At 33.3% G+C, this 27,809-nt stretch overlaps 1 protein-coding gene across 1 annotated transcript; it reads right to left on the reverse strand.

The window, feature by feature from the left end:
- Window positions 1-26,563, reverse strand: LOC134721383 (protein draper-like). The gene is made up of 8 exons (XM_063584349.1): window positions 26,405-26,563; window positions 13,795-13,998; window positions 9,260-9,481; window positions 6,685-6,822; window positions 5,077-5,256; window positions 4,187-4,313; window positions 3,206-3,480; window positions 1-657 (listed from the first exon to the last, which is right to left on the reverse strand). Exons 1-8 carry the CDS (start codon window positions 26,460-26,462, stop codon window positions 572-574), a joined length of 1,290 nt encoding a protein of 429 aa, XP_063440419.1. The 5' UTR covers window positions 26,463-26,563; the 3' UTR covers window positions 1-571.
- Window positions 26,564-27,809: the final 1,246 nt, after the last annotated feature.

The raw sequence follows: 27,809 nt of genomic DNA on the forward strand, positions 1-27,809 counted from the left end.
AAAATTGCTTGCAGATTTATTTAGATGATCTGCTATATACATAACTGCTATAAAAATATTAATATAATACATAACAATAAATCATACAAATATTGATAAAAATTAGTAAATCACTGCAATATAATAGTTAGTACGGTGTGTGTGAGGTCGAATTACCTGGCATTTATTCATCATTTACGCAGGATCTTGTCTCAGAAAAAAAATATATATCTATGTATCTTAACTTTACTTTCAGGTATAAAGATATGATTATTTTTTTAGGTAAATACGTGGGATCCTCCGCCACTTGCGGTCATCCGACAAACGTTACTATAGTACTTTTTTTAAAAGTTAGGTAGCTTAACATCATTTCCACAATTAGGTTATGCATACTAGTTTGTGCTCTTTAAAACAAAAATAATCATTGGTTGAACTTTCATTGTTAAGGACTTTGTTAGCTAGTCACAGTTTCATGTATACAATTGCGATATCAAAAAATTACCGAAAAATGCCTCTCATCTTTAATTGATTTAAAAGTCATACTCAATTACAAAGATATTACTAATTTAACATTAGTAATTTTTACACTATTTCACGAGTGCAGAGGGTCATAGATATGATGGCTTTCTCTAGGGAAAATCCCTTCTCTTCTTAAAGCTTCATAATCTAGTCCTGGATCTGAAATGGAAAAAAAATAAACATTGTTTATTAAATGAATGTCTCTTAGCCTTTTCTACCCCAGGAATATATATTACCTTAGCTGTATTTGGAAAAACTTTTAGGAATTTTTGGTGCTCTATGCTCTTCAACTTCGTACTCTATTTGGCCTTTTAGACATTTTTTTATTCGAGCGTCACTGATGAGTCTTATTAGACAAAACGCGCGTCTGGCGTAAATATAAAATTTATTCCTGGTATCTATGATGAGTTTATTTATTAGCCAATGTATTAAGATAAGATATCAATTCCTAGAATTCAGTACACAGCAACTATTTTTTCTTTAGTTATATCAACAACCTCAATCAACAACTATAAAAGATCTCTATATTAAAGTTAATATCGCTTAGAAGATTCACATTATGATAGTAAAAAAATAAAATAAAAGAAAGTAACACTTTTAGAAATAAAAACTAGAAGATAACAAAACGAAGAAAGATAAACAAACCATGATTTTATGTTGTGTGCAAGTTATCATTATATACAAATTACGATTTAATTGTACAAATTATAATTTGTATTTGATTTTGATCGAAAATGCTTGTAGAATCAAATTTGACTAAAATTCACTTATAACTTGTACAATAATATATAGTATTGATTTGTGTAAAAAAACAACATTGATACAAACCAGAAATATGTATCTTATAGTCATGCATTTATTGAGAAAACAGCTCTGTATAATTTGTTTGAACATGTCAGAGTAACTATTATGGCATCGGGAAATGCACAACATCGTTTGCTTTTTACATTTACATTTACAAATGCTGCATCCCATTTGCGTTTACATGAAAGAAATCTCTGACTAACAGTTTTTGAATTTTTTTTTATGCGTCATTTGCGAAAGTTTAAGCTTTGTTGTGAATAACGATGAGTCTTTAGCATCTCCAATTTGATAACCTGTTACAGCTGTTGCAATGTGGTAATAAAATTCCCAAGATTCAATAATTACATCTAAGATATATCAGTTTGGGCACGGTCATACTGAGGAATCAGAATAATGACATTATCCCGGAAAGCAAGTTCTGCATTTTTATAGTTTTGTTCTCTTGGATAGATATTCAGCTTGGATCGTTTTGCCAGACAGCGAACACATCCTAGCATATATGATTGATGTGCACCGTTTGAACCAGTGTCATCCTGATTGCCAATATCTATCATACTATCAGACTTGGATTTAACCAAGAAAAAGACAGTTATTATTAGAACTTTTTGTTTGGGGTAATCGTCATTATACATGTTCCTCAGTATGATCGTGCCCTAACTGATCCTTGAAATATCTGAGGCGAAATTGTTAAATCTGGAGATTTTTGGTATCAAATTGGAATAGCTGTATGAATGCCAAAATGAAGCTGTTGGAGACACATGTCTATTCACACCAGTAGTTTCTGAGCTTAAACGTGCGCTAGTTAAACAGTTATCAAAACAGATGGGTTGTTCATTCTTCTCCATGAAATGAAAAGGAAGTCACAACACTTCTAAATGTAAATGTGAAAATCAAATGTAATTCCCTATGTCATAATTCACTGACCTGATCATTTGAATAATAAAGAACTACACTTCTATTTGAAAATAAGGTGCACTATGTGATCATTTACTAAGAATATTAAAAAGTGTATCAATAATGATTTTCACTAAGATTCATATCATAAATTATTGTTCAAAATGTAATGACTTTTCGTTCAATTTTGTATAAACTGTAATTTGAACAGCCTCTTTTTGTATAAACTACAGTTTGTACAATCAAAATACTAATTATAATTTGTACAATTGATTTGTACAAATTTTTTACTTGTACACAACATATGCAAACAACATAGACCAAAATATAAAGCTTAATACAATAAAACTCATATTAAGAGTATGAGGACTGACAAGATCCCTAGAGGGTCACTAAGGACGATAATGTAGTAGATCATTCAGAACTTTTGCGCAAAAGGGACGCACAGAATATGCACTGGTGTTTGATAATTTGTGAGAATGAAAACTCATCAAAGAATACAGGCCTACAATTTTGGTTTGAGTTATTCTACATCAGAATCATAAATGGGACTCTCATATATAATCAGTGAAAAGACCAATTCATTATACATATTAAATATACAAAAACATGATTAAAAATGCTAAGGCCAGGTAGAAAGTATTTGTTTTTCGAGAGATATTAACTAATTCAAGAACATTGAGCTTAGAGAAAATTAATGTATCAATGATATTTCATCTCAGCATTGAAATGCTCTCCCATGTGCTAGTGCTGCAAGACGAAATGTGTGCTAGAAGTGACATCTTTAGATGTGAGGTTAATAATTATAAGGAAAAATACGGGTTTGCAGATTAAAAAACCAGCCAATCGATTCAAAACTCTGTAGGAAAAGTATAAATATAGCCCTACAAATTTAAGATACAAAACTTTTGGGGTTATTATTAACTTTGAATAAAATTCCATTCAGAATGTGTTTGTACATAGAGAAAACCAAATCAATTGCTGGATATCCGCAATACAAAATTCTCACCTTTTCCAAATTTTGCATTTGCATATGACAGAGTATTTCCTTTGCCTTCTACTGCATTGTAGTTTTTGTCATTTGAATCTGTACTGGGAGAATCGTAAATATGAACTGTATTTGATTTGGTGATGCTGTGCTTTTGTTCAGTCATAGGATGTCCTGACGGTGGGTAAAGCTGACCCTGATCTGAGGTGTGGTAACTTGGATCATCTTCCGAATTAGGATATTTTGTGTCTGTAGGTGATGATATGTTGGTCGCTACTATCAACTTCTCAATTTTTCTGTTAAAACGAACGGAGATTAATTTTGTAATATAAGTTAAATATGATTACTTGGTATAACCAGCGTGATTTTTTTTATCTATTAAACATCATGAAATGAAAAATCACTAAAATACTGAAAGTCTCTAATAAAATGGCAAAATCAAAAACTCAAACACATCAAACGGTGTCATATTCCTGACTTGGTATACAACATGTGTTATTCTCATGTTTGCATTCCAATTTTGATTTATTAATGAATATACATACACTATTATGTGCAACGTTTTGTCTACATATCTAAATTTGTGTACATTCAATTCATAGACCAAATTTGTTTTCAATATACCTTTATCCATACTTATAAATCAGTGATTCTTTGATTTCTAGAAGAGGAGAGATTTTTCGGTATGTTCGTCTAATCATCTTTCATGAATCGTTAGAAGTAGTTTATCATACATGCAGTTATGATTACATCAATTTAAAAACGTGAATTTAAGATATTCATCTCAATATGAACTGTCTTTAAATATATATGCTAAATAAGAGTATTACCAATATTTTCGGTCCAAAGAGCTTTTGAATGTGGTAGTGTGAGCGGAACGTTGTGTACTTTGGTCCCTTATTGTGATCTTATGTGTAAAGGTTTATTTTTGGAAATTGGACTTGCTTTCTAAAATACCATGATGCAAATAAGAGTGAGTGTATAAGATCATAGGTCACTTACTTGTATCTGAATCGATAACAAACCACCATAATGATTAAAACCAACAAAGCCAGACCAAGTACTCCGATTGTTATCTGGTACTTTCCATTGTTTCTATTGATTAACGCTTCATTCATCAAGCCTTCGTCTGTAAAAAATAGCGTATTTATATACTTTTAGCCTTATGTTCCTTTTTGGGTTGAGGAAACTATATAAGTGAGTTTTATACGACAATATACATGATTAATGAGACATTCCTATAAGAAATGATCTTCACCGTCATTTATTTTCACCCCGATTAACAAAGCAAATCTAATAGATCTGAGTTTACTGCAAAATTGGGGACGCTAAATGCTGCATAATTGATATGATTTATAACATATTTTCCCAAATTTCCCTTCTTTATATTTAAAAAAACAAACAAAGAGTGAACTTGTTGTTTAGGCAACAGCCCCTAATGTTTCTCTGAACTCTTATCTGGTCTTATAAACCCGAAACCCAAACTCAAACTGGTTTGACTTGCAATAAATTCGCTCTAATTAGTATTTATCAAATTCTAAGCATTCCATGTTTCTCTTTGAGTGCTTTTTCAAGGTTTATGCAGACAAGTGCCTCGGAAGCACGTCTTTCTTTGTGTGTTATTTTCATTCTTCATGTTATGACTGCAGTACTCATTTACGTTTCCGTCAAACCCAATGAAATGCTCTAGGACCGGGAGAAATTTATCCCTATATGAATATTTCCAGTGTATCAGAAACTTAATTAAATTAAGTGTATCATAAGAAAAATTAGGCATTTAACTCTAAATAGTTGTATCCTTATTTATTTAATTTTTAGTTAACTGATGGAATGATGCAATCAATATTCTTTTTGGTGTTATCAGACCTAAAGATAAGAAAAAAACAACTTACTCGGAACTGTCGGGTTTGTATCTGTATTTGATGTACCATTAGTTACCCCTTCACACATATCTCCTGTAGCACCAGAGACACACTGTTTACAAGTTCCATTTGTATTAAAACAGTCATTGTTGAGACAGGTTGGACTGCATGTTAAGGCACAACCGTTGCCATACCAACCAAGATCACATTCTGAGTAATAAACATAGCAAATTATAAAAAAAATCTCATAAAATTTATCAACATGTTACATAGGATAAAATTTAAGCTCTGAAACGTACAATGTTAATGTCGTAAATATGGTCTTAAAAAGATATAAACCATATTGCCCTTTCTTTGACGTGTATCTATATAAAAGAGGGACGAAAGATACCAAAGGGACAATCAAGCTCATAAATCTAAATTAAACGGACAACGCCATAGCTAAAAATGAAAAAACAAACAAACAGAAAAACAATAGTACATATGGCACATCATAGAAAACTAAAGAAAAAAACAACACGAACCCCACCAAAAACTAGGGGTGATCTCAGGTGCTCCGAAAGGGTAAGCAGATCCTGCTCCACATGTGGCACCCGTCGTGTTGCTTATGTGATTACAAATCCGGTAAATAGTCTAATTCGGTAGGTTACATTCATGAAAGGGAAGGGATTGTAGTTACGACGTAAGGAAAATATCCGATATTATTTGTGAAACGGTATTCCATAACGGTCAACCAACTCGTGATGGCGTCCGTAAAATTTACGAAGAGATGATTTCAACTTCACCATTTGGAACTCTTGGTTTAATAACTTCCTTGTGAGCAGCGAACCTCTGTCAAGAAAATCAAGATAGGAAATGTAAGCACGGGAATATCGTATCAATTGGGAGATATTTACCCCGTATGCAGGTGCTGCTGGAATGTTGCTACTTAGAAATGGAAAGTTCACAATTGGAAAGCTGAAATCATCTCTTTCGTCGTAAAGTTTTGTTTTCAACCGACCCTCATTGTCAATTTCTAGATGTAAGTCAAGATATGAAGCCGACTTAACTGTATCTGTAGTATCCTTTATCCCTAGTTTGATGGGATAGATGAGTTCCACATAGTCACCAAATTTTTAATTGTTTAGTGAAAGAATATCATCTATATAGCGGAAAGTAGAGTTAAAGGATATTGCTAACTTCTTATCTTTCTTCCTAAGAAGTTCCTGCATGAAGTCAGCCTCATAATAATAAAGAAACAAGTCGGTAAGTAGAGGGGCACAGTTTGTTCCCATTGGAATGCCGACAGTCTGTTGAAAAACACGTCCTCCGAACGTAACAAATATGTTGTCAATCAAGAAGTCAAGCATCTTGATAATATCGGTTTCAGAGAATGTTTTGTTTGAATCAGAGTGATTCTTTACAAAGAAGGATTTATCTCTTAATAAGACAAGATACTTGTATCTACGTTGGCCATTCTTTTTTATGAAGCAAAGTAATACCAACTCTTTCAATTTGTCTTTTAGTTTGTAATGTGGAATACTTGTGTATAACATGTATCTAAATTGTACACATTTTAAGCTGGGAATCTGTACCATTATGATAAATATACTAGTAACCAATAGTTCAAGACTTTTAAAAAACAAAACGTTAACCTACCATTATTGCATTGATCGGATGTGAATCCTGGTTGACATCCACCAATACAACGTCCGAAATCTGGTTCGCATGGCTGAGTTCTACAGTTATTACTGCATCTATCGCTACATCCAGGTCCAAAGAAACCAATCGGACAACCTTAAACGGTAAAAGTCAAATTCTTTTTATTTTAATTTTTAATAATGACTTATTAAAACATTTTCGTTGAAATCAGGCATTGTATAACATATGCAGGTAATGACTGTGTAACGGTCACAAGTTATAGCTTATCTTCTTACTTCAATTGCGAAAAACAAAGTTACATATAAAGATAAGAAAGTATTAATTCAGTGCGCCCGAAGTGCTATCTAGAAGTGACTTGTCGCACATGCAATGACTCGAACCCAAAAGGTTGAAAGGCAAGGATGTATAAACGAAAGTCCGGGTGGGGTTTAGAGAAAGAGAATAACTTGCAAATGTGCAGAACGTATGGCAAACAATATAGACTATAGATAATTTGGACAACAAAAAATTATAGATAGAGAATAATGGGTTCCTAACACACAAAGAATAGATAAGAGAGGCAAAAGATACCAAAGGGACAGTCAAGCTCATAAGTGAAAATAAACTGACAACGCCATGGCTTAAAAGGGAAAAGACAAACAGACAAACACCAATTAGATGAAATACAGGCCCTTGAGTACCGTGTCATCTGGTAGATATATACTCCCTATTTAGGCCTTGTTGGAATATTGATACATAGAAATGGTCAAACATTCACAATTGGGAAGAAGAATATATCTTTTATATAATTTTTGTAAACAGCCGACCCTCATTGCCAATGTCCAGATGTTAGTCAAGATATGAGGCATACCTAATTATATCTATTGTATCCTTTAACTCAAGTTCGATTTGATAGATGCGTTAAACATATTCACCAAAATTTGAATTATTTAGTGAAAGAGCATCCTCTATTTAGCGGAAAGTAAAGCTTAAGGATGCGGCTTACTTCTTTTCTGTCTTCCCGAGTGGTTTCTGAATGAATTACACCTCATATGAAGGAAGGAACAACACGACAAGAGAAGGGACAAATTTGGTTCCCATTGGAATGCCAATTGTTTGTTGAAAAACACGTTCCTTCAACGTAACAATATATATGTTGCCAATCAAGAAATCAAGCATCTTGATAATATCAGGAATTTATTTTTTGAATCAAAGTGATTATTTACAAAGTTAGATCTATCTCTCACTAAATAAAGGCAACAGTAGTATACCGCTGTTCAAAACTCATAAATCCATGGACAAAAAAACAAAATCGGGGTAACAAACTAAAACCGAGGGAAACGCATTAAATATAAGAGGAGAACAACGACAAAACACCGAAACGCAACACACACAGAAACGGACCAAGCAACAGACAAAACACCACGAGAATAACAAATATAACATCAAAACCAAATACATGAATTTGGGATAGACAAGTACCGTGCCACGTCTTATCTCAATATCTCAAAAATAAGAGAAAACACAAACGACTCAACGTTCAAATGCAACACACACAGAAACGAAAAATATTATAACAATGGCCATCTTCCTGACTTGGTACAGGACACTTTTAAAGGGGAATAAAAGACGTTGGCCATTCTTTTTTTATGAAACAAAGCAGGACCAACTCTTCCTATTTGTCTTTATGTTTGGAATACAGAATACTTGTTTCAATTGTAAAATAGGTGGAATGTTTTAATACTTTTGCAAGATGCAAGAATCTCAGATTGTATTCACACTACAATATATTTGGTATCCATATCTGACTCATGCCACCTCTAGAATATGTAGTTTACCAGTTACTTGGAAGCCCGGCTTTGTCGGTTAATAAAACTCATGTTAACAATTTAGAACTTGAGATGATTCGTGAGGCACTTGGGAGACTCATCAGTATAATGTTATTTGTAAGGACACTTATGTAGTTTAGGTATCCAAACAGTAATGGAAAACTCAGTTTTTCAACCTTGGTTGAAATTTCAAAATAACATAGTATATAAACCTAAGGTTATCCAGGATGTCCTCTTGGGTAAGTTTCGTATGAGCAAATGTTGAGTTACCCACATCATTTTCAATACCTTATTCATTTATCAATAAAACTAGAAGTATGTAATGTGATTAGAGAATATTGAGATAAAGTTATAAAGGATACAGTAAAACTACTAAAAAAAATCAAAAGAGGTGCGAAAGATACAAGAGGTCAGTCAAACTCTTAAAGAATACAGAAATAAAGGCTTTTATTTAGAACCTCATCAATTCATAAAGCCCTGAGAAGCTGTGTGAAAAATCGGGAAATTAAAAACAATAGTTTGGCTTTAGCTCCTTTCTTCTCAGTTTAGTTATTATTTACAGAGTATTAGAAAATTCAATTATGTTCAATTTTTTAAAATAAATCTCAAAAACTAATGTTTAAAATTTCATTATCCTTGCGGACAATCAACCACCAAATATGTTGTTGGAACTGTATTGGAATATCAAAAATCATCGCTCAAAAATACGAGTGCATCAGCACAATTACAGTGATCATCACTAGTTACCATAAACTGTACCTTACCATAAACTTCAACTTCACACAATAACAGAAGCGCCACTCGTCCATCATACAAATGGTTTGTGTAGTAAGTAACAAAGCGCCCTTCTAATAAGCAATATACTTCATTGGTAAGACCACTAGGATGTTTTCTTGCTTCTTTGTAACAGAGGTAACCTGTTTTAACAGTACGACTGGATGATACATACACCTCATGGTTCCGTAAGATACTTACTATTTCTTTTGCTGGAAAAGACAAAGAAAAATTAATTGTATAATTGTACGTAATTGACAATACTTGTTTCTGATTAAATATACATAAGTAATTATGCACGTCCGTCTCAGATTCGGTGTTGACATGAATATCAATTATATGGTCATTTTTATAAATTTTCTGTTTACAAAACTTTGAATTATTCGAAAAACTAAGGATGTTCTTACCCCAGGAGTAGATTACCTTAGCCGTATTTGGCACACCTTTTTGGAATTTTGGGTCCTCAATGCTCTTCAACTTTGTATTTGTTTGGCTTTTTAACTATTTTGATCTGAGCGTCACTGATGAGTCTTATGTAGACGAAACGCGCGTCTGGCGTATAAAATTATAATCCTGGTACATTTGATAACTACAATCAGATCCGTGACCTTTGGCCATTGTTGTTTAGTGGTCCCATTGACAATCACATCACTTTTAATTATGGTTTTAATATATGAACTGGATTTGTTTTGAATTTCTTACTATTTTGATGTAGGCGTCACTGATGTCTCATGTAGACGAAAAGTATTAAATTAGCATGTCGAAAAATATATGTATTTCTCTGTACTGAATGTTCTTGAATTTTTTTGTACTAAAGTCCTGTCATGTGATGTTGTCATTTTAGTGTTATATTTAACATTGACATAAACATGCGCGATTTTATTAACCACAAAATCAGGTTTAACCCACCATTTGTTCTTAAAATGTCTTGTACCAAATCAGGAAAATCAGGAAAATGGCAGTCGTTATCTTACGAACAGCGGTATACTACTGTTACCTTTATTCACTGAATGAATGTACGCTACACGGATAGTTTTAAAGTTGTAGAAAAGTTCTATATGAAAATTTAATTTGGAAATAAATGTTTTGCTCGATTTATAGAACATTTAGATTTTCAACTAGCTTACTTCAGAAATTTCTTTAAAAAAAAAAATCTATGAAAAAATGACGAATAAATGAAATAAATATATTTATGGTCCGCTAAAGACAAAATAACAACTAACACATATTATGATGATGCAGATCACAGATGTGACGGATTATGTTTCAAATCAATCATATCAAAAGATACATGTATAAAATTTGCATACGCTACAATTATAAGTACCAATTATGAATTTAATATACAATACTTTCATTACAGTCTGAACCAATGAGCATATTATGTCATAATAAAAAGACAAATGTCATCAATTATTGAAATTGATTTTTTTGAAAAGTCCATTAATTTAGAGTTATCTCCCCTTGACTATAAATTTGTTAATAATAGTGTAATATTATGCGGGGTTCACACATTGCCGATTATTGCTCCCGTTTGAGATCAGACAGCAATACGATATGAAAAGTGAAAAAGTCGGATTGGTATCCTCAATTATCTGGAATGTCCTATCATTGTCTGAACGCATTCGTTTTAGTTCGTAACAGATTCCTACGGATCGGGAAGGGTCCGAATAGTTCGGCAAAGCATCCCGACAATTAAGCTGGGGTCACACATTCACGATTTTTACTACCGTTCTTGATAGGACCATTCCCGATTAAAATTTATCAAAAGTCTGATCAAGATCCTGTGAATCGTGGATGGAAATTCAAACTTAAATTAAAATTTGTAAAAAAAATAATTTGATCACGACAACAATCAGATAGTGTTCAGGAAGCACCGATATTCAACCGTTTCTAAGCGAATAAGTCCCGATAATCCCGTTCTGAATCCGCTTCTAATCCGATTTGTATTTTTCGCCAGGTAAAGTTCGACCGAGTCTGTCACGACTGCGTCCCGACTCTACCGAATGTTATCCGACTGAGATCAGACAGTGACCAGACTGTGAACCGACGCTGACGGAAGTTATTTGTTCGAAAACTGTCGGCATATTCGGGATGATCAGGTACTGTCAGAACGTAATCCTATCACGGTCCGCTCTATCGCATTGCAAACGGCTTTGTCTGGTCTCAGTCGTATTGTATTCTGTAGTTGTCGGGACTCTGACGTGGGTATCGTTGACGAATTTAGTATTAATAACGGGACTGTTTCGGAACGGTTTCGGCAAAAAACGGTTCGCAATTGACAAGATCTGGATGCAATCTGGACTCAATCGGCAGAAAAACAGCTATGAAAAATTACTCCGGATCATTCCCGTTTCACAGGACACCGTCCAGAATACACAAGACATTGTTCGGAATTCGATCCGATACAGCAGAATCTGTCACGACATAGCCACGATTGTAATCCGATTAGACAAATCGGCTGAGTTGCCCCGAATGTTACGGGACGCACCTAACGGTCGGGATGCTTTGCCGAACTATTCGGACCCTTGCCGATCCGTAGGAATCTGTTACGAACTAAAACGTATGCGTTCAGACAATGATAGGACATTCCAGATAATTGAGGATACCAATCCGACTTTTTCACTTTTCATATCGTATTGCTGTCTGATCTCAAACGGGAGCAATAATCGGCAATGTGTGAACCCCGCATTAGGTGCGTCCCGTAACATTCGGGGCAACTCAGCCGATTTTGTCTAATCGGATTACAATCGTGGCTATGTCGTGACAGATTCTGCTGTATCGGATCGAATTCCGAACAATGTCTTGTGTATTCTGGACGGTGTCCTGTGGAACGGGAATGATCCCGAGTAATTTTTCATAGCTGTTTTTCTGCCGATTGAGTCCAGATTGCATCCAGATCTTGTCGATTGCAAACCGTTTTTTGCCGAAATCGTTCGAAACAGTCCCGTTATTAATACGAAATTCGTCAATGATACCCAAGTCAGAGTCCCGACAACTACAGAATACAATACGACTGAGACCAGACAAAGCCGTTTGCAATGCGATAGAGCGGACCGTGATAGGATTACGTTCCGACAGTACCTGATCATCCCGAATATGACGACAGTTTTCGAACAAATAACTACCGTCAGTGTCGGTTCACTGTCTGGTCACTGTCTGATCTCAGTCGGATTACATTCGGTAGAGTCGGGACGCAGTCGTGACAGACTCGGTCGAATTTTACCTGGCGAAAAATACAAATCGGATTAGAAGCGGATTCAGAACGGGATTATCGGGACTTATTCGCTTAGAAACGGTTGAATATCGGTGCTTCCTGAACACTATCTGATTGTTGTCGTGATCAAATTATTTTTTTTACAAATTTTAATTTAAGTTTGAATTTCCATCCACGATTCACAGGATCTTGATCAGACTTTTAATAAATTTCAATCGGGAATGGTCCTGTCAAGAACGGTAGTAAAAATCGTGAATGTGTGACCCCAGCTTAACATCTCAACTTTTGGGAGCAGATACCCCTCTTAATGTCCTCATTCGATTCAACCATTAACAATCCTCTTTACAAGGAGGAAGAAGGGGAAGGGGGAGGGGATAACAATATATATGAAATTGAATGTCACCAAATTTCTGTACTTGTTTCTCCTTCGGCAGCAATTTGGAAAAGACGCTGTATATTCAAACATGTGCTTGTAGCAGCGCCCCCTTTCAATTAAAGAATTCCAAAGAGTTTCAAGACAGATAATAACATATGTACCTACTTAACTATTTTTACATATTTCCAAAAATTTACAGAACATGATAACACAAGACTGAATACAATAAAGTATATAAGTGTATATATAAGCACTTTTCAAGAATTGATAATTATGACTTTTTGTTGTGTTTAACTATATCTACGAGCTTACTATGCATCATTAACAACATTCCAGCAGCACCTACATACGGTGTATATATCTCCCAATTGACACGATATTCCCGTGCTTGCATTTCCTATCATTAATTTGATGATAGAGGGTTGTAGCTCACAAGGAAGCTATTAAATCAAGAGTTCCAAATGGTGAAGTTAAAATCATCTCTTCGTAAATTCTACGGACGCCATATCGAGTTGGTTGACCGTTTTGGAATACCGTTTCACAAATGATATCGGATATGTTCCTAACGTCGGAACTACAATCCCCTTCCCTTTCATAAATGTGACCTACCGAATTAGACTATTTACCGGATTTGTTATCTCATAAACAACACGACGGGTGCCACATGTGGAGCAGGATCTGCTTACTCTTCCGGAGCACCTAAGACCACCCCTAGTTTTTGATGGGGTTCGTGTTGTTTATTCTTTCATTTTCTATGTTGTGTCATGTGTACTATTGTTTGTCTGTTTGTCCTTTTCATTTTTAGCTATGGCGTTGTCAGTTTATTTTCGATTTATGAGTTTGACTGTCCCTTTGGTATCTTTCGTCCCTCTTTAATAATATGTATGTATTTGAAACCTTAGTATCTAAACCAGTTACAAATTGGTACTTACTTGTTTCAAATACAAAGTGAATATGACTTATGATAGAAATCTGATCCAATGTGACTTGCCAAAATACTTCGCGGGCATTTGCCTTGGTCACGGCACACGACAGATTCTTGATATCGAGGTCATAATTCCCGTCTACTGCTCTATTGGAGGACAGATTTTGAAACACTGATGTTTGAATTGTTGGTCGATGTAGAGCGAGATTTACTAAAAATAAAAACAAATTTAAAGGAATGAGTTAAGCAAATTACTAAAGATGATTGATAAAAGGTTATGCATTGTGTTATAAGACAAAATATAATACTAGTATTCAGGAAGGATAATAAAAGAATAACTTTAAAAAAAAAAAATATTCGTGAAAAACTAGATACTTAAAAGGGCACTAGCTGTCAAATTCGTGTTCACCGATTTGAGTCATATTTGATTTATAACATACAAATAAAATATATCCAATTCAATAAATCTGAAATTAACAGCTCACAAATCGTGTACTCGATGAGATGTATTAGAATATCGTATGTATTTTAGTAAAGACGCCATCTAATAAACTATCGAGATCACCGTCGAATACTGATGAGGATCACATAGCCCGATGTAAACATAGAAATAAGTATAAATAGATTGCGTCCTCGTGCAATTAATTTTGTATAGGTCTATTTCATTTCATGTTATCGATTAAGTTACTTTTTTCTGGAATAAAATGGATTTTTGTGGATAGATTAAGTCAACGAAATGGTTCACCTTTTTCTTTCACTGTCAATGTTGACATTCATTTTCTTTCACGGCGACGCAATGTAGCAAAGTAAACCATTATCTGTAGATAATTATATGTCAATTGATTTTATGTTATAACAGAATATATCGAAACCTGAATGGTATATGGCACTTGACTGCTAAACAGATCGGCTTTTTGGACAACACAAAGTAACAAGCTACTGTACTCGAATCGAAAACGTGCTCAATGGTTTAAGAAAAGGGGAACTGACTGTCAAATTTTTAACACGATTTGACTCAAATTCTTTATGTGATTTATAACATACTGAAACATTAATTATAAAAAGGCTTAAATAATCAATTTTCGAGGTATGGGATCGATAATATGTATAATCGTTTCTAGTGGGTTTTTTTAGTCTAGACGCCATCCATTTTAACTATCGAGTTGACCTTCGGAGACAGCAGACGATCGTATAAGCGACATAACATACATATGGATATAAATATATAGATACCTAACGCGTGCAATTCTGAGTTTGTTTTATTTCCTAATAGGTTAGAACTATATTTTAACGATCGTTTTAAACTGTATTGTATAAGAATGTGTTTAAATGATTTACCTTTGTTTCATTTTCAATCTTAACATATTTTTCCTTTAAATAACTGAACACGTATAATGTATGCGCTAAGGGGTTAGATTAAGGTCACATGAATACGGTGTCTATTAGGTCAACATATTTAATTGCAACTGAACAATTCATCATCGATATTTTCAGCTTATTTTGACAGAATTATTATTTCACTAATTCGTTTTCATTAATGATTGATCAAACATACCATATCTTAGATTTTTTTTATATATCTCGTAGATAGTGCCACTCAAAACATTTTCTGTACGTAATAATTTGTTTGATCCTATAGCTCTTCACTTGTTTAAGGTACAGAAGCGTAACATATCTTGGTTATTGTTGGTTGTTTGTTTTTTTTTTTTGGGGGGGGGGGGGGGGGGGGGTTATGATTTCATTTTGAATCTCCACATAAACGAAACAAATAATTTATGTCATTACTTTATCTCCTCAATATTGACATATATTCAAACGCATATGCACACATTTTGAGTCCTCAATGCTCTTATAAACAAAATAACATTATCATTCAAACCAACAAGCAACTCTAAAAAGGGTTTCGAGAGAACATAAAAATTATTTCTGCAAAGACACAAAACTATTTACAATATATATGTGAAATACTGGAGGTTTTGTAATACCTAACATAGCATATGTTGGGCTAAAAAAATACATATACTTTCATCATAAAATAATGAACTTATCATCATTCACAAAATTAAAATTAAAAGACCACCTCATTTTTTAATTGTTTAATATCTAAGTATCCCAATATTATATACTATATGAAAATTAATTATCCCTGATTTATTGAAACTTGTATAAAATTCAAATTCAGTGAGATAGTTAGTCGACTATGTTATTAACCATTATGAGTCAACTTACATATTTGGTTTAAATTTTATAAAAATTGAAAAAGTTTGATCTTCAAAAATGCCAATAATTAGGTGTTGAGTGAATATAAAACCACAAATGTAAATAAAAAACACAATAGAAAAATGAATAAGTGATGGATAATAAACTTAATGCATGCACCGATGAAGACACATATATATGTATAGACATTTTGTTCAGGTGTATTCCATAACATACAAGTTACAATATGTGTTTGTTTTTATTTGTTACTATACTATATATAAAAATATTAATTTTCGCGAACCATTTAGGTCACGGAAATTCCAAAATATGGCATCAGTAAGGAGAGTTGTGCAAATAATGTGAATACACAGAACCCCCATCCAAATTATCTTTAGCTAAAAGTATTCATCATTTTCTATTTTATATGTACCAGCAACATTCCATTTTTCTATAATTTCGATTGAAATATTCCAAAATCTGAGTAAAAATCGATCGAATGCCCCAAATAAACATTGTCTGATTGGTTGAAGTACTGTGGCGTCAATGATTAGCATAATAAGCCTCGATGTAAAGCACACGCTTCACATGAATAAGGAGAGTTTTACAAATAATGTGAATACACAGATCCTCCATCCTATTTATATTTTGCTGGAAATGTTGCAGTGTTCATCATTTCTGTTTTGATTCTGCTCACAACATTCCATTTTTTCTATAATTCCGATTTAAATATGTGGAACCCGCAATAAAAATAGATGGCCTCAATCATCTAATAGCAACGCAAAAAAATCCGTTACCTTGAGTTCTACGATGTTACATTAGCTTGGGATCCGGCCCAATCTAGCTGCGCGTCGTAAGATCAAGATTAGCCAGGATCCCAGTCTAAATTATGTTACATAAACCAACCAAATCTATCACACATACAGAACTTTGCGCTCAAATGTAATTCGTGGTGAAGTATACGGGTAACTTCGTTTACGAAAATTTATACACACTTTATCATTAACATATTACCTGGCTTTTGCATATGCACGTTTTTTTTACTCTGAACTGTAGTCGAATTCAATTCTATACGGTTTTTTTTACATGAAGCAATAGGAGTAAGAATAATTATTTAGCGCCAATTTACCAGCATGACAACAAAATTATTTTCCGGTATTTTTGTGAAATTTCAGTTCTATATGTTATCAATTAGAGAAATGTTGGTAAGTATTACTTATTTATGTTAAGGTTCTACTGATGTGCTTCTCTAGACCTTTTTGACGGTCCGTTTTATCCCATTTATCTCAATACTATCTCCGATGACAGGAATGTCAACTCGACCTATTCGTGTCGAAAGTGAAAATCCAATCTATTTGATGAAATAATTTCTTCTTCAACGGTTTATGCATTATTTTTGTATTATTTGATAACCAATCACATTCACGTTGCATGTTTGCATGAAAATGGTTATGTACATGTATTAGTGAATTGTAAGGGCGATGCAGCATGCGAGGTCAGTGCGCGATCATTTGACATTATTATTTGTAAACAAACATGCTCCCCGTGTAACACGTCACGTGTCTGAATTATCCTTTCAAAGTGTTATGAATCTTTCAATCACTATTTTATGATATTTTTGTTTTTGTTTTTAGGTTTGCATATCAGTAGTCCAAGTGAATTAGAAATAGTTCCGAGTTGTGTGTGGTTTTTTTTTAATAGTCTATAGAATTAGAAGGTAAGTCTACATAAGTTATATTTACATGTAACTAAAGTCAAAAAAGATGACTCCACTTTCCCTCTATATTTAAAACCCGCTTACCAATTTAAACAGCATTTGCTCCCCTTGAGAGCTAATTTGCCCCTTCCCCGTCATTTCCCTTTAAATTTGCTCCAAAGTCATACTTAAAGTCCATTTACATTAACGGCTGATTTGTGATTTTACCATCTTAACTGAAATTTTCATATTGCACACATTTGACCATTCAGTATGAGTTCCCATGTTTTTTGTCTTATATGAAGGAGGTTTTAGGTCATGTTTTCCTAAACACCTTATTGCTATTTGTCTGTCTGGATTGTTAAAACCACAAAATCAGATAGGGATGAAAATGCAAGTTTTCAACAATCCCGGAAATTACACTTTATTTAATTATCGCTATTTAGTCCAATCTGGGAAAAACAGTCATACACTGTATGTACAACTTTCTGTTTGGGTCATGCGACTGTAAATAAAGGTTTTTTTACTAGAGAGCTGAGGGAGGAAAAACTTTAGAAAGCGATCATCAAGAAACTTTAATAGAGTATGATCCACTATTTTTCGAAATTGAAAATTGAAGTAAAAAATTATTTTGTTTAAAGTATTTACACTAAGTTAAAACAGGTCTCATTAAAAAGTATTGTGCATGGTGAATTGTTTGAACGGCCCCCAGATAGCTTCAACTGGATGAAAAAGTTGTGTAATTTTAGAATTTATCCGGTATGGAATATATAGCGATTAGGTGTATTGACATCCACGAAAAAATATAGGAAGTAAGATACATGTAACTCCCCTTTAGGTTTTGATAAATATTGGATATGACATTAAGAAGTTATAAAACTTTATTCTTTGAATATGTTTCTAGTGAACATGCACGCTTAGTACTGCTTTTTATACGTCCGTCAAAGACGGGACGTATTATGGTATACAAATGTCAGGTGTCCGTCTGTCTGTCCAGCGTAAACATGTGGCACCATAACTTGAGAAGGACTTATCCAAATTTCATGAAACTTAATATAGTTGTTTCTTATGATGGTCACATGATCTGTATACTTTTTGGTGAAAATAAGATTAAAACTTTTTGAGTTACGGCACATTGTAACTTAAACAGGGGGGTGTTTTTTTCACATGTCACACCGTATCTCAAAAACAATTCTTGATAATGGCTTAAAACTTTAAACACTTCTTAGTTACATTAATCTTAATATCTGTATACTTTTTGGTGATGATTCAAAATTTCATATTTGAGTTATTGAGTATTTATCATGTTTTTTCCAAGTCCGGATCCATAATTAGTTTCAAAAACGGGAAGTGTGCCATTTGGCCACAGACCACAATTAATTTCTCTATCATTTCTTTAGAACATTTTGTATCATTAAAAAAATTGCACCATGCACTTTTGTCAAATTTTTTGTGTGTCTTATGTATAGCACTAGTCCAAAAATATATCCAATATTCAGAAAGATTGAAGCAATCACTTTTACAAATTTAGCCAATATACATCCATACCCCTATGGACAAGTCAAGAGATGTTCCGAAAACTGTAAATATGAACTTTTTGCACTTGGCCTAATCACTCATTCCATATCAAAATGAGTTTAAATACAACATCCAAAAAATTATTTTACCTCTCATCTTTCATTTCCACGGAATAAAATCTTAAGAAATGAGTGGGGAAGGGAAAGAAAAAAAATTAAGGAAAAATACACTCTAATTAAAAGGAACTACATTCGAACAACGAAAAGCGGGTTCATTAATTGTGGTCTTGGGCCATTTGCAATGTTTTTGAAGCACCTGCTGTGCAAATTTCTTGGATTTTAACCTATTTGGAATACCTTTTGACATTAATAAAATGTTTTACTGGCTTTCTATGCAAGAGAGAAAAAATATTATGTCATTTATCAGAAGCCTGTGTCAAAAACAGGGTCGGTTGATAATAATTATTTTTTTTTTTTTTGAAAGATCCAATAAAAAAGTTAGGGTCGGGGCTAAAACACAGGGGCGGTCAGGTTACCTGAAACACAGATCTTTTTTTTCTCGGCCCAACGAGAGTTGTTCAAATAATGTGAATACACAGAACCCCCATCCAAATACGGTTATTTTTGGAAAACAAATAGTGTGATTTGTCAAATTCAGCTGATTTTTTAATCGTCTTGAAAAAAGTGTACATTTTATGAGGGGGGATAATCCCGAGCTTAAAGACACCCGATCCCGGAGTCCCGATAAAGGTCTTATCCCCCTCTTTTATGGTCATGTCTAAGAATTACTGTTTAATCTTCATTTGGCAAGAATACTTCAATAAGATACCCCCATTTCTACCCTCATACATGTATATGGACAGATCATATGTTATCCTATGTCATTTGAAATTGTGATGCCAGAATGCATTCCCCTCCCCCCCTTTCTTCATAACCACCATCTTGACCATCTTAAATGAAAAAGTTGAGACGTAAAACTTGCTTGAAACACGCGTGTCACTCAAACGACTTTATAGTAGTCTCCCTGATCAATTACTTACATCAAAGTCAAAGGATAATTCAAGTTTTAAATCGTAGATTTTTCTTGCCCTTTAACATTTATTGTCACAACAACAGCTTTCTTTTCTAAACTATCTTTACATGGAGAGGAGACGTCAAAAGAGTTCTTCAAACACGTGAGTCGAAAAGTGGTAAATAACTCCTGTATGTGACACTTAGTGGAAGCCATTCAACCATATCATTTTGTCAAACAATTCAATCAACACCTTTATTAATTAGTCCTTGGTTGTCGATAGCTGTAAATTGCAATCAGCTGATAAGCTGATAATTGATTTTCTGTCAAAATCTTAATGACGTCAAGGTGAATTTGGAGTATTGTCTGATAAGTTAAAGTCAGAGAAACTTGAAAAAAGTAAATAAACAAGAAGGAGGAAAATAAATCTTTCTATATATTTCTTTCGCCAAATTCTTCAGCAAATGACGAATTTTTATCGCCACAAGTATTATTTTTTCGCAAATTGGGAAAATGGGGACCACCAGCAGAAACCCTGTCATCCTGTGTGAGGACACCCTATCAAGCTTGTGCTCGTGTTGTGTTAACACATTTTTAGTATGCTGAAAAATACCAACATTAGAAAAATAAACAAATAATCGATATTGTAAAATATCATTGGTTGAAGAGCCAATGATTTACATACATGTATATACATAAATATATCATCCATAAAATACAACTAATTTAATTTACACCACAACTGTTGGAAAAAACCTTTATGTCTATCATGTATATAACTTATCTCATTCTAGTCCATTCAACTGACAGAATCAGTGTAAATTTCATGAATTCTTTAATATCATGTACATGTATATCAAGGACTATTCTTTTATATAGCAATATCTGTTAGCCATTTAGAGGTCTTTTGCATTTAAAGTTCAGTTTAAGTGGGCTTATTTTGGGAAAACGAAGTCAATTTCCAGATCAAAGTTTACATTTTCTTTATATTTTGCTGTGTCAAAATAACCTCAATATCAAGGACAATATATAGACCCAAAAACCGTTTATCACATTCTACACATGAGATTTTAGCAGGAAAGACTGTGATTGGAGTATTTAACCATTGCAACTTTTGAATTTGATCTCCTCCACTAATTGAATTAGAATATTTAATGAAGGTGTGTCCACAATTTAGAATATGTTTATATATATGTATAGAAATGATGTTGAACCTGTTTTATAAATTGAAAAGGTTACATTTTCCGCCTTATTTCAAAATCTAAGCTTGAACCTCTGCAGTCTTACAAAGTTGCCCCCTGCCGGGAATCTGGTTGTAACATGTACAACAATCAAAGATCAACCCACACTTAACTGAATGTAATTGAAAGACATCTAGAGGTTGATATCAGAGGCGGATTTAGGGGGGGGGCTGCTTTTTGAGAAAAAATTTGGTTGCTTATATAGGGAATCACTGAATCATGACTTGAGCGAGCCCCCTCTTAGGTCATTCAGTGGGCCCCCACTTAAGAAAATTTCTGGATCCGCCACTGGATATACAGTATCTAACAGAAGATGAAAAAGAGAACAATATGGTGAATTTTAGAGATTTATATTATTTCATGTACATGCATTTGAAATATATCAGATATATTGTTTGATTTTTTTTAGTTCTAAGTTCCATGGTGACCTAGCTTCCATTTTAGAAATCGGATTTAAATGCTAGTCTATCAGAGGGATTTTTCCTTTTAATTGGTTGTAGATATGGAATCTTATTTTACCATGAAGTCAGATTTGAAAATGACTTTGGGAATGAAGATATTGTAAAGACTGAATGTCAGTTTTAGTCTTATATACAAACATGTATGTACAAAATGTACTTTATAATTTTAGTCTTGCATGTATATAATTATGTGTACAATACATATATCACTGATTCAGTGGCAATGGTAGATAGACACTGACAAGTCTTAGATCTATAATATTTTATAGTTTTGAATGTTTTGTCCATTGACTAAAACTAGGTGGAGGTTTGTGTGTTCTTATTTCCAACAGAGGTACACTCAACATATATCAATATGTGCATTAAGCAAATTGACAGTTGCTAGATACGGAATGATTATACAACAAGAAAGTTTTAACTTGTGTATATATATACTTAAAATATGTTAAAAAAAATCATGTCTTTTTCAGGACTTCCGAATCCAACCATGTAGTATGGAATGTCGTTGAGATATGGTTTTGGTCAATGGATGTTAATGAAGGACCTGTAGTACAAAGTATATCACTGGATTTAGCTCTTTGTCTAAGTGTATTATTAAAGTACTTTGCTTTGAGCTCAGTTCATTGTTATGCAATTCATTCTTTGTGAAATAAAGATTTGACAGAAAACTCTCATGTACAAGGATTTGTCAAAGTAGTACCACCTCTATTTCCAATGTAAGTATTGGGGAGATAAAAGCATTCTATTTTGATTTGAACCAAACATATTAGAAAAAAAAAAGAACAAATTTACCCGAGAATGCTACTCCCACTACTAGCAATATGATGCTAGGTTGTTTTAATACATCTGTAGACTGAACTGCCTACTTATGACTCGGTCCTGAGTGTAAATGGTCCTTCAACTATGTGGGAAAAAAATTATAAGGCCTATCTAGGCTTATCAATTTTGAAACTATTTTTCATTGTACATATTTGAAATTTTTATACAACCACAGAAATTTTTGCAGTTGAAATACATGTAGGTATCCTGTCGTCGTCTTCCCAAGACGGATGGTTTCCAGATAATAACTTCAGTATAAGTAAAAAGGAAGCCATTAAATTATAACATAATATTTATAATCATAAAAGGAAGCTTGGGATTGTTTTCGGGCGGTTATATATATATAGTCCTTAAGGTTTATGAATAAGGGTTCTAAAGGTGCCCAAAACCAGCATTAATCTTGTGTCAGTACAAAAAGTTGTGTATAAGTATTTCAATTGTTCTGAAACTGTACCATAATATTTAATACCATATTAAGTAGAAGTTTGGGGTCTATTTTGTGGGTTATGGGGCAAACAGTCGAGGAATTGAGGGCCAAAAACAAACATTTTTGTAGATTCAAGACAATAAATTGGAGTTATCTTTCTTTGTCCAGAATGGTTGTTGAATTAATATTACCTAAAACCATTGCTTTATGAAATCTTCTTTGAAAATTGGAATTATCTTTCTCTGTCCAGAATAGTAGTTGAATCGACTTAAAATAATGCTATATATACAATATACAATGCAAAATTCACTTTACTACCAACTGATAAATTTAAGCAGTCTTTGATAGCCATTCAGTGATTACAAGCACTTTGATTATCATTCTAGGGTTATCCCCTTTCACAAATGGAAAAATTTCTCAAGTTTGTCTCAACTAAATTTAGTGAAATGTGTATACAATGCTTATTACCGGTACCTCTAAACTTGGTTTAAGTTCAATTTTTAGCAGCTTCACTTTTACAGTTCTTGATTTATGTACCTTTATACTTTATATGCTAGCGGAGGCATCATCACCATGACTGTATGACATTTACACTTTAATACTTTATGATGTATTAAAATGAGTAGTTGAATAATTACTGTTGCAAACCCCATTAAAAATTTGATTTGACATCATTTTTATACAACCGCAAAAGTTGAAAACTTTTTGGTTGTACATTGGTATCATCCAAAGATATTTGGTTTTCGCACTCTAACTTCAGTAAAAGTAAAATGGAAATATATGAAATTTAGACAAAAGATTTATGACCATGAAAGGAAGGGTGGGATTGATTTGGGGTATTTTGGTCTCAACAGTTTAGGAATAAGGGGCCAAATTAGCATTGTTTTTGGTTTTTGCTCTATAACTTAAGTATTGGTAAACAGAAATCTATGATATTTTAACATAAGGTCTATGGCCACATAGGGAGGGATGGGATGGATTTTGGTAATTTTAGTTCCAACAGTAGGATTTAGGGGCTAAAAACAGGCCCCAAATAAGCATTTTTCTTGGTTTTTGAACAATAACTTTAGTATAAGTTAATAGAAATCTATAAAGGTTTATGACCACAAAAGGTAGGTTTGGATTAATTTTGGAGTTTTGGTCCCAAGGAATAAGGGGCCAAAATTAAACTTTGTTTGATTTCATTAAAAAAATGAATTACGGTATTGTGCTTCTTTGATATGCCAAATCTAACCATGTCCAAATTCTTAATTTTAGGTCCTGTTTTCTAATTGGTCTACATTAAAGTCCAAAGGGTCCAAAATTAAAATAAGCTTGATTTTATTAAAAATTGAATTCTTGGGGTTCTTTGATATGGTGAGTATTAACATGTACTTAGATTTTGATAATGGGCCCAGTTTTCAAGTTGGTCCAAATCGGGGTCAAAAATTAGTATACTAAGTATTGTGCAATAGCAAGAAATTTTCAATTGTGCAGTATTCTGCAATAGCAAGAAATCTTCAATTGCACAGTATTGTTCAATAGCAAGAAATGTTCAATTGCACAGTATTGCACAATAGCAAGAAATCTCCAATTGCACAGTATTGTGCAATAGCAAGAAATTTTTAATTGCACAGTATTGCACAATAGCAAGAAATATTCAATTGCACAGGATTGTCCCTTTTTCAAATTGGTCTACATTAAGATCCAAAGGGTCAAAAATTGAACTTTGTTTCATTTCAACAAAAATTGATTCTTCGGATTCAAACGCATTGATCTTAGGAATTTCTTCACTGTTGTTCCCTCAATAACTGCATTAAACAGTTTCTAATCATTATTCATTCGAAACCATTTTATTATACCAATGTCTCACACACAACATAATACAGTATACTGTTGTCTATCAGTCCATCATCCACACTTCAGACAATAACTAGAAAACACTTCCCCCTACTTTCAAAAACATTTGTTGAAATGTTTATATCTATTGACATAAGCTCCACATCGATTTTATAAATTTTCGAATTTCCATTTCCATGTTATGAAGAGAGATTTTATCCTTAAAAAAGAGACCAATTTTGAACAATAACACAAAAATGCATCCATCACCTTTAATTAAACTTTGGTGAATTGTTTACACTATTGACCTTAGGTCCCTTTTGATTGTAATAAATTTCAGATTATACATTTTTGTGTTATGAATTTTTATATATGCTAAAAAAAAGAAGGGATTTTATAGTTTTTGGACACCTATAAGTGCAGGAGTTTCTGGCTACATTGAAAACCCATTGGAGGCCTTCAGCTGTTGTCTACTCTATGGTTGGGTTGTTGTCACTTTGACACTTTCCTCATTTCCCATCTCAATTATTCACATAAACACTTCCACATCATTTTATAAAACTTGGGTGAATTGTCTAAGTCTGTTGACTTCAGCTACATTCCAAAATTTAAAACAAGATTAACAACTACAGGTCCCCAAATAGCCTTCAACAATGACAAAAGCTCATACAGCACAGTCAGCTATAAAAGACCTTAAAATGACAAATATAAAACAAATGAAATGAGAAAACAAATAGACTAATAATTGTACAAAACAAAATAGTTCAACCTTTAAGCAAGCTTAAAAGGAATCAAGACATATCATGCGCTTACAGTGCAGCTATTTATTAACAAACTCCATATTCAAACACTCAAACAACTAATCCACAGAGAGGGGTGGTAGTTGAAGCCCCCCCCTTTTATCAGTCAATGCATTTGAATGAAGACATGTACACATCAACTCAATTTGTTAATACACATTTCCAGTCTAGCTTTCAATACATTTGTAACGACCTTTAACCCCACTGACAATTTGCGTCTGTGTCCATACTTGTTTTTGTTTTAAAATATATCTGTTACTGATACGAAAACACGCCGAACACGATCAGAGTGTCTTAATCATCTATCATTATCAAGGTCAATGAGATGTGAAGTAAAAGTTAATGGAACACTTATACATGTGTCTTTCATTACAGACCGCTTCTGATCTCGATATGTGTTCTGGTGGAGGGTTTTAAATATTTATACGGGCACCTTGGCCTGAGGGATATTGGATCAATTTTTTCTTAAAAATTTCTTATTCGTCAATGGGGAACAGTATGTTAAAATTTATGGCTTCCGAATTGGGCACTGGCAACATTACTGTCATCATATACACCTCTTTATTAATAATTCATAACCAAAACGTTCTCTTTATAATATTAACAAATTTTAAATATAATTCTTACCAGAGGCTTTAGTATAGAAATATCCTGAAAACAAACAAAATATTTTCAGTATGTTCATTTTGTATACTTATAAATATGACAAGGTCTAATACTTGATATTTATAAGTACTGCTGGTGTCCCCGGTACAGGAAATCGGTGTATTAAATGTTTCCTGGCTTATAACTATGATAAGTTTAACGTGGTCACTTTGTACAGTTCAGTATGATGTGTTACATATAAATTCACGTCATATGTTGACCCCTTATTTGGATGTCTTAGCATGCTCCTGATTATCACACACACGTGATTCTGTCAAGCCTTATAACTGACTGGATATTATGCAATGTTAACAGCATAATATTTGTTTTTACTTTTTGAGAAATGTGTTTATGGTGGTGCGCGTGGTTGTTCTAAGTAACCTGTATTGAGCGTTCGTACTAAAATAACGCATAACTTTTAATAAGAAAGAAAAAAACAAAAACAAGACAAACAAGGAACTACAAAATAAACAAATAAAAACCAAGAAAACACAAAAATTGACCGAAAATTCATTAGACGACGGTCATCAGAAATCCTGTTTATTCATCTCTGTGAGCACTTTAAAATCGATGTTTACCCGTCAGCCTATCAAAACTTTCATCTTCTTTCAACATCATGAAAATGATAACAATAAAAAACCAATCTGGTAAACATTGAAACAGAACAGTTTGTATGTTATCAAAATTAAACTATAAAGTTGTGTTTTACCGATGAATGTCAAGTAGAAGAGGAACTGGTATTGTGTAAAAGTTCGCGATTACATGTTCGTTATGTAATTACGTCACTGTTGTTGATGTCCTGTGTTGTATGTCGTTGGTTGAAGATGTATGTTGTTGTTCTGATGTTTGCATGTTGTGTCGACTATTATATTATTTGTTTGTACGTTTCTTTATGAATAGTGAACGTGCGTGGGTTGTGCTTTATCTCTGTCACTTAGTGTTGTCAATTTTGCGATATTTTTTTAATTTCATTTTATAAGTGGGAGGTTTAGCTAGCATTAAAACCATGATCCTACTGGTCCTGCGCCAGGTTAGAAATACGGCAAACTTTTTCAAATACATGTAGATTGTTTCTATCTTTGTTGGCATTTGTTTTTGTTGCACTTCTGTGTTATTGTTGTTCCTTCGTTTTCCTCTTATAGTTCATGTGTTTCCCTCGGACCGTTTTTTTTCTCTCTCTCAATCGATGTATGACTTTTGAACACCGGTATAGTACTATTGCCTTTATTTACCTTATCTCCTTATAATCTAGATTTTGACAAGTCTATCATAGTCATGCACGTTTGAAATAGAATTGTTCTGGGCAATTATTTTTGCGATTTTGAAGTCTATATGAGTCACAAAATAACGATGAGAATATACCAGTGTTATCTGTTTACCTTGATGT

Source organism: Mytilus trossulus, chromosome 1, assembly GCF_036588685.1.
Source record: "Mytilus trossulus isolate FHL-02 chromosome 1, PNRI_Mtr1.1.1.hap1, whole genome shotgun sequence".
In the NCBI taxonomy this organism is placed as follows: Eukaryota; Metazoa; Mollusca; class Bivalvia; order Mytilida; family Mytilidae; genus Mytilus; species Mytilus trossulus.

Coding starts and splice junctions, on each gene's coding strand:
- LOC134721383 (XM_063584349.1), bottom strand. CDS start 26,462: ATGAACATACTGAAAATATTTTGTTTGTTTTCAGGATATTTCTATACT. Junction 13,999..26,404: donor TTTCTATACTAAAGCCTCTG/GTAAGAATTATA, acceptor TTTTATTTTTAG/TAAATCTCGCTCTACATCGA. Junction 658..3,205: donor AAATGCAAAATTTGGAAAAG/GTGAGAATTTTG, acceptor TTTCCATTTCAG/ATCCAGGACTAGATTATGAA.